Genomic DNA, 13406 nt, shown 5'->3' with positions numbered 1-13406 from the left:
TACACATTAGACACATGATTAAAAAGAAAGCCATCTTTAACAGAACAAGAGCAGGCTGAGGCTAGGCTTAGGAGGATGTTCTGTGGTTCAGAGCACTTGCTGCACAATTACAAATCATGAGGACCAGAGTTGATATCCCACCACCCATGCCACAAGCTGGGTATTCCGAAAATACTTGTAACCCAGCTCCACTTGGGGCAAAGACAAAAGGATGGGTGAGGCTTGCTGGCTTTCTGCTTATGGAAAATCTGAGCTACTGGTTCAGGGAGCAACCCCTCCTGCCTCAAAGGAATAGATTGAGAGTAATAGATGAAGACAGCCAACGCCATCTTCTGGCTCCTGCACACACACTCGCGCGCGCACACACACACACACTCTCTCTCTCTCTCTCTCTCTCACACACACACACACACACACACACACACATTCACACAGGCACTCACACACCCTACACACACTCACACACAGTCACACTCACACACTCACATTTACACAGGCACTCACACACTCACACATATACTCACACACACTCACCCATACTCAACACGTACACTCACATACACTCACACACTCACAGACACATGCACAAATGCATAGATAAAATACCGACTCCAAAGTTGTAGGTATCATCTATTGATAATGCCTCTTAAAGTGATAATAGTTTTGCATACTACACATTTTCTCTTTGATGTAAAATTAGAACCTTTCCAATGCTTAATCCACATGTAGGGGACTCCTGTCCTCATTGTCTAACCCCACAGTCCAGCACAAACCTACACATTTTCCAAAGTATGTCCCCACTTCTCTGTGTCTCCCCTTAACCCCTCTCTATCCCCCCCATCCCTCTGAGGCAGGATCTCAATGGCCAGGAACCGACAACCCTCCTCTCAAGTGCTGGGATTATAGGCGTGTGCTAGGCTAGCTGCTTAAGCCAATTTAAACAATCCCGGTGGTAGCCTCAAAGACATGAATGGGCATTTTCAACTTGTATAATTTGGAAACAGGATTCAAGCAAAATCTGCTTTGAAACAAACAAACAAACAAACAGTTCTCAGCTTCTCCAGAACAGAAATACAGTGTATCTTTAAAGGCATGACAACAGCCTATTGGGCTTCTCTCAAGCAGGACGGCTATTTATCTGTTTCCTGTTTGGGTTCTGGCAGGTAGACGAGCTCTATGAAGCCTATTGTATCCAACGGCGTCTCCAAGATGGTGCCAGCAAAATGAAGCAAGCCTTCGGGACGTCCCCTGCCAGCAAGGCTGCCCGGGAGAGTCTGTCTGAGATCAACCGCAGCTACAAGGAATACACGGAGGTAAATCCTGCAGTCTCGTTCCATGACACAGGCCATGCTTGAGACTATGGCTCAAAATGTAAACAAGAACAACAAAGTAAAAGAAGAGCTGGGAAAGTAGGTCAGTGGGCAAGCATTTATTTACCTGGCAGACACGAGGCCCCGCCCCTCATATATGAAAAAAAAAAAAAAAGCCCCAAGCAAGGCAATGGTGGAACTGTCGAAACTAAGCCATGAAGCCCAATATTTCATCATTTAAATTCACTTCTAAATACTGTAGTGTGCCCTGAAGGAAGAGTAGACTACATGATAAGATGACTGGCTAGCCCACATACAGTTTTGATATTGGACTCCATTCTGCCTACAGTTCTGTGCCTATGCGTGTTTGCGTGGGGGGGGGGGGGAGAGGGAGAGAGAGAGAGATTGATTTATCCAAGATATAGAGCCATGAACAGAAATGTTATCTTCCAGGTTTCTGACAGTCTCTGGGGTCTAAGTGTCATCAGACAGGGAGGGTTTCACCCCCTAGGGGTCACCTAACACTAATGCATGCCCTTCATGTAGAGGCTGAATTGTTAGAGCTGCCCTTCTCACAGTCCCTGGAGACTTCATTCAGAGATCAGATGTCATCAGTGAAGTCATGACTCAAGCAGGGTCTAAGTGGGCAATTCACCGAGCCAAGCATCTGTCTTGGGATCCCTTTATGTTTGCACCACGGGCTGCTTGAACCAAATAAGTCTTTCTCTTTTCATGATTTAGCATTAGGCCCTTCTTTGCCTACTTTCCAAAGCATATTTTTAAATTTATAAAATAAGCTGGGCTTAGTGTAACCCCAACACTCGGAGGCTGAAGCAGGAGAATTACTGCAAGGTTGAGCTCATCCTGGACCAAACAGTAGTGGCTACCAGGCCAGCTAGGACTACATAGCAAGAACATGTCTCAAAATAAATGAGAGCTGTGGCGATAACATAACGGTAGTAACGAGTCACAGGACAGGTGCTGGAAACTCACCGTGGGTCCTCAGGAAGAGCAGCCTGTGCTCTTGACCACTGAGTCATCTCTCCAGCCCTATGACCTGCTTTTTGAGCAGGCTCAAATTACAGGCTCCAGCATAGCCCTAATAAGCATTACAGTTTCGAAGCACTGAAACCCCTAAGTGATTTTATCCACCCTGCATCCCCAGTAGCGGGTCTCCAAGTATTTTCTCATTTGGAACAGTGTTCATCCCCAGCTGCATCCATGGGTGACTTCAGCCATTAATCTAGTGACTCCTGAGTTCTTAAGACAGTAGGAGCATTCCCAACATGCCTAATGACACATCTGGTACGTCTCGAAACTGGTCCCTTGCAGAGAGGCCCCAGGCTCTGAGGAAACAAACTACTTGCAGTGCTGAGATTCTCCTTTCAATGCTTTCAAGCTACTCAGAGCTCAGACCTGAGCAAATGCTCCCCTGCTTTGCCCAGCTCTCTGAAGGACTGAGGACTTCTTACAGGAAAGAGAATGCCATTCTTCCCATGTCCCACAAGAATGACAGTGCTGAGCGAACAAAGAATCAAATAAGAAGCGGAGCCTGCGGACTTCCTAGAGCTCCCTGAACAGGCTTGAGCCTGTTGGTGTTCACTAGGTGGCCTCACTTTTGTCGGAATGGCAACTTGCCCAGGCCTGAGCCTCAGCGAAGCTGGCCGTGAGGAAGAGGTTTGCAGAAGCAGAGATGCCCAGTGCTGCTTACTACAGTAGAGAGGCTTGCAAGGCTCACCCCAGCTGAGCTGCAGGGAGCTCTCACTGGAGAGAGATTGACACTGGCTATGACACTTGAAGTCCACCTCTAACTGCTCTCATTAGGTCCTCTGATACTGGGGCGGTAGAATGGGTATTGTAACCTTGAGTGTCTCGTTCCTTTAACACCACAGTGAGGAGGGGACCCTTACTCAACCTAGGGGCTCATTCTGGGGCTTCATATCATCACATTGAAAGTCTGCCTTACTTGGGTAGACTCAAACTCCTACGCTCCTCACCCCCCCTCCCCCTCCCCAAAATTTTGTGTGTGTATGTACACATGTCTGTGTGTGATATAGAGAGGCAGGTATAGAAACCTGAGGAAGACCTCAACTCTCATCCTCTCGGGCGCTACCATCCATTTTGTTGGGGTTTGTTTGTTTAGAGAACAGGGTCTCTCACTGGTCTGGAACTCTCTAAGTAGGCTAGGCTTGCAGGCACAAGCCCCAGAGGGTGACATCTCTGCCTTCCTGCCACTGAGATTGCAAGTACATACCACCAAGCCTGATTACTGTTTTCTTAATTGTTTTTAATTTGGCAAGTAAAAGATACATATGAATGCAGAGTATATAACATGATATTATGAAACAGGCACACACTAGAGAGTAGCTGACCCAGCATGTTTAACCTGGAGCGTGGATCTCTTCCTATTTAGTGTGCATGGCTGATTCTCTGTCACAATAGTACCGCCTTTTTGTACAGTCCCAAGTCTGTTCTTAGAACATCCACACTCTAGAGATGTCTGACTACTTTGATATCATCTAACTTGTCCACCTAAGCCCCAGCTATCCCATGCACCGGGAGCGGTATGTCGTGCTGCCTGTCCTGCAGCGGGTACTGTGTACTCATGGAAGACAGGAACATGCCTCTCATTCAATGCTATCATTGCCGAGACGCCTTGTGCCACCGTGCAAAGGAATGCAGATCTGACATCATTTCCTATGCTCTTTGCAGAACATGTGTGCCATTGAAGCAGAGTTGGAGAGTCTGCTGGGAGAATTCTCCATCAAGATGAAAGGTAATCTGTCCTTGTTCAGAGAGGGATAAAGGTGCCATGTCGTCCACAGAGCTTCATGAGAAGGCATGTCATTGCAAAGACATGGGGTCGCCTGCCCTTGGGCCTTCCATTCATGCTGATTTCTTGATAGGTCTCTTCTTGAACCTTGCCTTCACATTTGAAAATGGTGTCTATTAGATGAGTGAAACAACAAACCTCAGAATCCATCCCTCGACTCAGTAATCACCAAGGCTTTGCCACTTTTTCTTTTCCCTTTGATGAACTAGAAAACTCCAGAGGAGGAAAAGCCAAGTATGTCACTCCACTGATCAGCACCTGTAAACTTCAGTGCAGTTCTGAAAGAATAGGGCCATCTTACGTAATGTAACCGCAGTGCCTCAGCCCGTTGTCCCATTATCGCATCTAATGAAATTAGCAAGTCTTTGTTATTAACCTAGTTCGTTGGCAGATATCCCCAGCTGTCTCACGAGTGCTTCCTAGAGTTGGGTTGCTTCAATTAGGACCCACACAAGGTCCATGTGTTATAATTAGCTGGCAGTTGGGCTCCCTTTAATCTAACACAGACCCCCATCCAGCCTTCTAGATTACCTGGCAGCCTCTTTACATTGTCATTTCGCCATCTGTTTATTTATCTACTTTGGATATCTTCTTTTTAGTTTGAAGACAAAATCTTTCTGTGTAATTGAAGCTGGTTTCAAACTCACAGCAATCAATCCTCCTACTATGATGGGCCAAGCACTGAGATTATAGGACCGCCTCACCATACCCGTCTCACCATACCTGCCTCACCATACCTGCCTCACCATACCCATCTCACCATACCCGTCTCACCATACCCGTTTCACCATACCCATCTCACCATACCTGTCTCACCATACCCATCTCACTATACCTGTCTCACCATACCCATCTCACCATACCTGTCTCACCAGACCCATCTCACCACGGCTTGCTGCCACATCAATCATTTCATTTGTCCTTCCACTCCCATGTTGCTGCTGTGAGTCTGTTCTAATCCCAGCTTTAGACTACAGCACCTGCAGCCCAAAAGAAAAAAAGGAGAATTCTATCTAGACGTGGTGAGACTCACACTGCAGTGTCCACAGTGCCCATCAGGGCCGTGGGACAGTGGCCTCACAGCCAGCCCTTTTCTCTCCCATGTTTGGCTCATTTAACTGTAGCTGAGCAGCTGGGCCCCTGCAGTCCTCTCTCTGGGTTGATTTGCTTGTTTAACAGTTTGATCCTTAAGTCGCTAATGGGGATTATTACCTTACCCACTCTCTGTGATAAGAAGAGTCAAAAGGGGAAACCCCCTCTAAAAGCAGTTCTGGGTGGAGCTGGAGAGATGACATAGTAGTTAAGAACACCAGTGGTTCTTGAAGAGGATGTGGGTTCAGTTCCCAGTGCCTACACGGCAGCTTAAACTGGTAACTCCAGTCCCCGGGGATCTGGTACCCTCTCTGACCTCCTCAGGCAGCCGGCAAGTATGTGAAGCACATACATAACGCCTTGCCCGTGTTGGACATCTGCATCTTTCTAACTTTCCAGGTCCATTTGCTTCCATTTAGGTCTCTACCTGAGTTCGTGGTTCAAAACCACTCTGGACCATGCTCCCTATCAGCAGTTCAGAATCTGCACAGCCAGGACGGAGGTTCTAGAGGTCTCTCTGAACTTTCAGGATGGTTCTGTCAGCAGCCCGGTTCATTGCAGTCAAGCATACAGAGCAGAGTTTCTTTGCCAGTGTTAACACAAGGATTGCCCACGTCCCAGGCAGGGCATGTAGGCCAGCACACGGAGACTGCGGTCACCACGTGTGTTAACACAGGGCTGCTGAGGTCATTTCTGATGTTCACTGTTATCAGATGCTTCCGTTTTTGATGAGAGGGATAATTTCTTCCATTTCATGTGTGGACACCAGTAGCCAAAAAGCATTAGATGACATCTCCGAGGCCACACAGTAAGCTGACATCAGACTTAAAGCTGAATCCTGGGGTCCTGGCTCCTACATTAAGTTACTTTTCCCATCTCTATGACAAATACCTGATTCAAAAGGGAACTTTGGGACGAAAGGATTTGTTGTAGTTTATGGCTTGAGTGGGGGACACTTAGTCATGGTGGGAGGGTATAAAAGAGCTCATGGCTGTGGGGATCTACAGCTGAGATGCCTCAAATTTCCCAGGACCAGGAGCAGAAAAAGGACAATGCTGGTGCTCACCTCACCACCACTCCTGTTTGTTTGTTTGTTTGTTTGTTTGTTTGTTTGTTTGTTTTATTCAGTTTAATATCCAAGCCTGCATTCAGGATGTGTCTTAACTTCTAAAGATCTTGGAAACACCCTCATGGACATGTCCAAAGGGTTAAACCTCATTAATTCTCAGAGTCTCTCCCTTCCCTTCCCTCCCCTCCCCCTCCCCTCCCCTCCCCTTCCCTTCCCTCCCCTCCCCTCCCCTCCCCTCCCCTTCCCTTTCCTTCTTTCTGGATGGGGTCTCATGGAGTATTTGTTACATAGCTGAAGCTGGCCTTGAACTCTTGATATTCTTACCACTCACTACCCACTGAGTGCTAGGGTTATAGTCACTGTCTCGAGCAATAAGGTAGGCATACACAGTTTGCATGACAAACGTTGTATTTTATTATGCTGAGGGTCATCACACAAGGTTCACACTCTAAATTCTTAACTATGGTTCTTAGCCTAGCTCCCCAAATCTGCTCACCTGTGACATATTTTAGCTAAAGGTCTGGTTTCCGTCTCCAACAGTAGTCCTGGCTCAGGAAACTCCCCAGTCTTGTGGGATCCTGACTATTTTTACATGTCTAAAAGACATTTCTTACTCTGCTCATTATAGTCAGCCACCACCATACCCACTTCTAGGCAATTTATTCAAACAGTTTGACCATGGAAATTAACCATTACCACTGCCAGTACACGACCACCTCAATGCCACATTATGAAGAAGTCCTAATAATTGAGCCGACACTATCAACCATCAAATGCCAGTTTTCACTAGAGAAGGGATTCCCATCAGCCTAAAACATAAGCACCTGAAAGGTATGGCATGGGGAAGGGACTACCCACCCACCCACATAATCCAAATCTCAGACCTGGAGGGAGTAAGCTTCTGTCATGGGTGGATGCCCTGGTCACCAACTGTGAACTGAGTGACTTGGGCTGAGACAGTGAATGCCTGAGCCATATGCTCTGCTGTCCCTCTGCCCACTTTTCTCTTATGCTTCCTTGGTTGCCCTAAACTCAACTTTTATCACCTCTACCCTCCTAAAGTAAAAAAACCTAGAAACTATAGCTCTGATTAAACACACAAACACAAACACACACACATGCACACACATGCCCCGTCCTTTTCTCCCTCCACAGAAGGAGTGAGAAGACATCCCAGATTCTCATGAGCTACTGCTGTCCATTATGTTTGATTAGTAGACACCTCAACCTCTCCCCCCACTCCTGTTCCCAAAACCAAGCACTTGCATCACCTTCTCAGATCTGACAACCCCCAAGTTCCTCCTGCCACACCCTCCCACACTTCCCTTTTGCTCAACCCCACAACTAACTACAATCCGAAAGGCAGTTGTCCTCGAGATGGTGATGATAAAGACATGGGGACAAGAGCTGCTAAGCTATGCACACCAGCCTTTGCCACTTCATGACCCCAGGACACCACAGTTGTCTGGAGATGCAGGGTGGAGGGGAACCTTTGAGTAGCACATCCTCACGCAGTGGGCATACATGAGCAAACACATGACCAGACTGTTGTAGATGCTTGAGCCCAGGATGGGTGGAGGGGTTGCTAGGGCAGAGGCAGGAGGATTTGAGTACAAAGCTAGCTGTAAACTGTCTCAGAAGAAAACAGAAAATTAAGTTGGGTCTGCTGGTCCATGCCTATAATCTTAGCACTCTTGAGGCTGAGGCAGGAGGATTGTGAGGTTGTGGCCAGCCTAGGCTTCACAGTGAGACACTGTCAAGAAAGAATGAAAAAGAAAGAGAGAGAGAGAGAGAAAGAGAGAGAGAGAGAGAGAGAGAGAGAGAGAGAGAGAGAAAGAGAGAGAGAAAGAGAGAGAGAGAAGAAAGAAAGAAAGAAAGAAAGAAAGAAAGAAAGAAAGAAAGAAAGAAAGAAAGAAAGAAAGAGGGGGACTGGCGGGTTAGCTCAGTGGGTAAGAGCACTGACTGCTCTTCCGAAGGTCCTGAGTTCAAATCCCAGCAACCACATGGTGGCTCACAACCACCCGTAGTGAGATCTGATGCCCTCTTCTGGCGCTATCTGAAGACAGCTACAGTATACTTAGATATAATAATAAATAAATCTTTGGGCCGAAGCAAGTAGAATTGATTGACCAGAGTGAACAGAGGTCCTAAAAATTCAATTCCCAACAACTACATGAAGGCTCACAACCATCTGTTCAGCAACTGTGTACTCACCATACATAGAAAAAATAAATAAATAAATTTTTAAAAAAGAAAAAGAGAAAGAGAGAGAAGGAAAGAAAGGCAAGAAGGAGAGAAGGAAGGAAAGAAGAGGAAGGAAGGAAGAGGGGCAGAGGGACAGACAGAAAGAAGAAAAGAAAAAATAAAAACGTTAAACAAAGGTTCCCACTGAGGAGAGGATGAGGGGGGGTGTAGAGAGCGTCCTGAATAACCTCTGGCTAGAACAGCTAAACTGAAAGTCCCTCCTGAAGGCAGGGATGCTGCCCAAAGCTGTCGGGGGGCTGCTGTGATCTCTGTGCTCTGTAAAAGTGCTGTGGGGAGCGGTTGAGGCCAGATTCCAAAAACCTGGACGGGCCCAGCTGGATTCAGGACCCCAAATCAGAAAAGAAGCTAAGAACTGCGTGACTTACAGAAAAGTGCTTTTCTCCCCAACGATGACCTCATTCAAATGAGTTCCAGGAGGACACATGTCCAGAGGTCAGTGCTAGCTGGTCACCATGGCCTTTAGGATGAACTGGGAAACCTCCCCAGGAAGCAGGAAGGCCAGTACTAAGACACAGTCTGAGGTACACTCTTAGGAAGGTCATGGCAAAACTGGGAAACAATGGAGTACTTCTCTGACCAGAACCGAGTCTGAGCAAAGGCAGCCAGTGGCACAGGGAGCCAGGTGAGCAGCTGTGTGGCTGTAGGTAGCTGGGAGGCTCTATAGCTGTGTGGCTGTAGGTAGCTGGGAGGCTCTATAGCTGTGTGGCTGTAGGTAGCTATGAGGTTGTATCTGCAACCTCTCTCCACTGTGATAAATTCTCTGAAACAACTTAAGAGGAAAACGATCCGTGGCGGCTTAAGATTTGGAGGGATTTAGTCCACTATGGGAAGGGGAGCTATGGTAGTCAGAGAGGCTGGCAGCTGAGGCAGGGGTTAGAATGGATCAGAAAGCCAGACACAGGCTGGAAGCAAAGCAGAGTTATAAACCGCAAGAACCCACTCTCCAGTGTCTGATTCCCTCCAGCTAGGCCCTAACTCTTAAAGACTCCATAACCTCCCACAACAGAGCTACCCAACTGGTGGCCAAATGTTCAGCCATGAGCCGGGGGACATCATTTATCCACAGTCACACTGGGGGCAGCACCCTGTCCTCCATTTCTGTGTCAGGCTGTGGAAGAGCTGTTGGATCATTAACACGGGAGCAAGGTAAAAGATCAAAAGAGACCCACCTGAGGGAACTCAGGGATGGTTTCTGAGTGGCCATCATGAAAACCTAGCTGATACAACAGTTACCACCAAGCAGCTGAGAAAACACTGGGCTTTTTGCAGCTATAGAAATGCCAGCAGGGCCTCGGGCCAGAATTGGCAGAACCCAGCCAGGCCCCAAAGTCCATGATAGCTGGTGCTCCAGCAGAAGTGCTTACCCCGCCTGGGGAGCTTTGGCTGAAACTGACTCCTCCTACCTGCTGCCATTCTGCTGTTATCACTGTCACCAGAGGCTGGGAGATGCCTTATAAGGAATGCCAATAAGGTGCTTTCATTCCATGGACAGTGAGACCCAAAACTCATCACGACCACAGCCCTCCTTCTCCCGTGATAAGAAATTTCTGGTGATTTTGAGAAGGGAGATCGTCAACTTATCCATCATGGTACATAGTCAGCTTCCCCCGAAGCGGGGTCCCTATTGTCACCTCAACATGTAAACAGGTAGTGGATTAACCAGGAGCTGATAATTTGTATGTATTCAAAGGGTAAATGGGGTTTTGTTAGAATTAGCACATTGGACTTCAGATTCATAAGAGCCAGCCAGCAGGGCTTTCTTTCCCATGTGTTTTTGTGGAGGTGGGGGGAAAAAACCTAAATGCTCCAGTACTATTCATGAAAATCGCTTCCTCCAATCCTGCTTTTATTACAGTGGGTCCTCCTGAGTGGCTCATTAGCTTCTAATTGTTAGGGAGAGCTGCTTCTAAATGCATGGGCTCGCCAACTAAAAGGCATGCCAACTTGGTGAACTGCTGCCATCTAGTGTCGAATGATGGTAAGAGGTGAGTCCATTTTGAAGCTTCCCTGGATTTGTCTTATTCATCACCATGCCCATGGGTCAATGAGAAGCAGATTTGTCCCTTTGAGATAAATTGAGCCATTCACTGAAGGTAAAACACACGGTGGGACATCATCCTTGTTATGTCTACGTGAGTAAAATCTTGTTTGCTAGAAACACAACCCAGGGCAGGGAAGACAGCATAAAGCGAGCAAAAGGATATGGGTTTGGAGCTGCAGAGCCCACATAAAAAGCTGGGCATCGTGTCATGTGATTATAATCCCAACTTGGCCTCTAAAGGAAGAGGGAATTGAGATGGGTAGTAGGTCCCTGTGCTTTCTGGCCAGCCAATCTAAGCAAACAGCAACTTCCAGGTTCAGTAAGAGATCCCATCTCAAAAAGAAAAAAAAAAAAAAGGTCTATGAAGCATCTGCAAGCATAGGCATAAAGCATAGGCATCCATGTGCCCGTGCATACATGAGGCACACATGTGCCTGTGCATACATGCACAAGCACGTACAAGCACGGGAGAAACTTGCCCCAGGACTCAAAGATTAGAAGTGGAAAACGTCTGTCCTGAATTTTTCACTGCAATTATGTCATAGATTTTTTTTCAGTGAGCAATTCTAAAGTGTACATTAATATTTTCACCCTCACACAGTGGGCTTTTGGTAAATATCAATAGGAAGGTGGAAAGGGTAATGGAAGCTGGGACTCTGGAGCTGTCCCAGGGCAGCGGCCGTGTATTCTGACAAGGTGTTGCTGCTGCTGAAGCGGTAGGCCTCAAGTGGAACCATCCACTCCACAGTGACCTGCAGATGACACAGGGGAAGAAAAGCCACCTTGTGCTAACAGGGTCTGTCAATCAACGCAGGCTACAGGCACCTGAGAGGAGGGCACCTCATTTGAGAAAATGCCTCCATAAGATCCAGCCATAGAACATGTTCTTAATTTGTGATTGATGGGGAAGGGCCCAGCCCATCATGGGTGGTACCATCCCTGGACTGGGAGTCCTGGGTGCTATAAGAGAGCAGGCTGAAAAAGTCAATAAGCAGAAACCCTCCATAGCCTCTGTATCCCATGACCTTCGTATCAGCTCCTGACTCTAGGTTCCTGCTCTGTTTGGGCTCCTGTCCTGACTTCCATTCACTGATGAATGTTGACAGTGACACTTCAGCTAAATAATCGCTTTCCTCCCCCAGTTGCTTTGGCCATGGTGTTTCATCGCAGCATTGATCATCCTAAGACACACTTCTTCTTTTGAAGGAACAGGCTATTGGCAGTTGGTTGATTGGATTTAGTTTGTTTTCTTTTATTTATTTATATTTATTTTTATGTGCAGTTGAGTTCTGCCCTCACGTATGTCTGTGTCAGATCCTGGAGCTGCAGACAGTTGTGAGCTGCCACGTGGGTGCTGGGAATTGAACCCAGGCACTCTAGAAGAACAGTCGGTGCTCACAACTGCTTAACCATCTTTCTAGCCCCTCGGTTTGTTTTCTTAATCACCAGTGTGGGGTACATGACAGTCTACTTCTAGCAAGTTCATAAGCATCAACAGTGGCATCTCTGTGCTGTATAAGTAGAATGAGAGAAACAGGAATGAGTGTGCTGCAGACAAGCGACAGGTGTGGGGACAAGGACTCACAGGAAGGTATCTAGTGTCACAGATCTTGGGAGACAGGAAAACCAAGAAGCCAGTTTATTTGCATGGGAATATTTTGGTCACTGAAAGAATAGGTCTTTTTGGTCCTGCTGCCCTGATCCTGAAATCTGCCAAAGGTACAGAGTTCTCACCACCCAACAGACTCCCCTTGAAACCTCCTCCCACCACCCTATGGGGCACGTCCTGCTAGCTGTATCTCCCCACAAAGGCTATTCTCTGAAGATGCTCCTACACCTGTTACCTGAGGCTTCTCCAGTTTCACATTATTACATGAGTTTTTAATCCATGACAAATTGTGTCTCTAAAGAAAGGAAATGTGTTCTCCAACTCACAGAACGATCTCTTGTTTACAGGTCTGGCTGGCTTTGCCCGCCTCTGTCCTGGAGATCAATATGAAGTAAGTAATGTGTTGGTCTGCATGTTGGCATTGAAGGCTTGAAGGGCTATAGTTATGATTGCTGCTGTTGTTGTTGTTGCTGCTGCTGCTGCTGCTGCTGCTGCTGCCGCCGCCACCACTGCTGCTGCTGTTCTGGTACTATTAACCAAGGAACTTGTGCATGCTAAGCAAATGCTCTACCATTGAGCTACATCTTCAGTCAATGTTTTACTTTTTTAAAAAGTGTGTGTGTGTGTGTGTGTGTGTGTGTGTGTGTATGTGTGTGTAGGGGGTGCCTATATGTGTTTGTGTAGGTATGTGCACGGGATGCAGGTGCCTACAGAGACCAAAGCTTGAGTTTGGGGCAGTTGTGCTTCCTGTAGATGCTAGAAACTGAACTTGGGCTATCTGCAGGAACAGTATGTGCTCTTAATGCTGAGCCATTTCCCCACTTCTACTTTTTATTACTGAAACCGCAGTTCATAAAGTTGCTCAAGCTAAAACCTGAACTTGTGATCCTCCTGCCTCAGTTTGGATGTCAGGCATGTACCATCAGGCCTGGGTCCAGTTGTTATTTTTCCTTTGTTTGTCTTTTAACATTTTGAGCCAGTGAGAAAGTCTGGAGGGTAGTCTGAGAACTGACTCCCACATGTGGAACATGGCAGTTCCATACACCCCACTATTACCATCCTCATATGTCGCTCACTACCAATTATGACCCTTCATCCCTCAGTTCCTCTCCCAACACTGAAAGGACAATCTTTCACATAAGACCCAGACAATTCTTTATTATTATTATTATTAGATATTTTCTTTA

At 47.0% G+C, this 13406-nt stretch overlaps 1 protein-coding gene across 7 annotated transcripts in view; it reads left to right on the top strand.

The window, feature by feature from the left end:
* The window catches only part of Ripor2 (RHO family interacting cell polarization regulator 2), a 223839-nt gene that overhangs the window by 167919 nt on the left and 42514 nt on the right, over nt 1-13406 (top strand). For all 7 annotated transcript variants that reach the window (XM_029468441.2, XM_021180185.2, XM_029468439.2 and 4 more), the window contains exons 7-9: nt 1164-1313; nt 4023-4086; nt 12567-12610. In XM_029468441.2, coding sequence (XP_029324301.1) covers nt 1164-1313; nt 4023-4086; nt 12567-12610 — 258 coding nt within the window. The remainder of the gene's footprint in view (nt 1-1163; nt 1314-4022; nt 4087-12566; nt 12611-13406) is intronic.

The sequence above is a fragment of the Mus caroli genome, unplaced genomic scaffold, assembly GCF_978045245.1.
Source record: "Mus caroli unplaced genomic scaffold, Mus_caroli_1 scaffold_15, whole genome shotgun sequence".
In the NCBI taxonomy this organism is placed as follows: Eukaryota; Metazoa; Chordata; class Mammalia; order Rodentia; family Muridae; genus Mus; species Mus caroli.
This window is presented reverse-complemented; position numbering and strand designations above follow the sequence as displayed.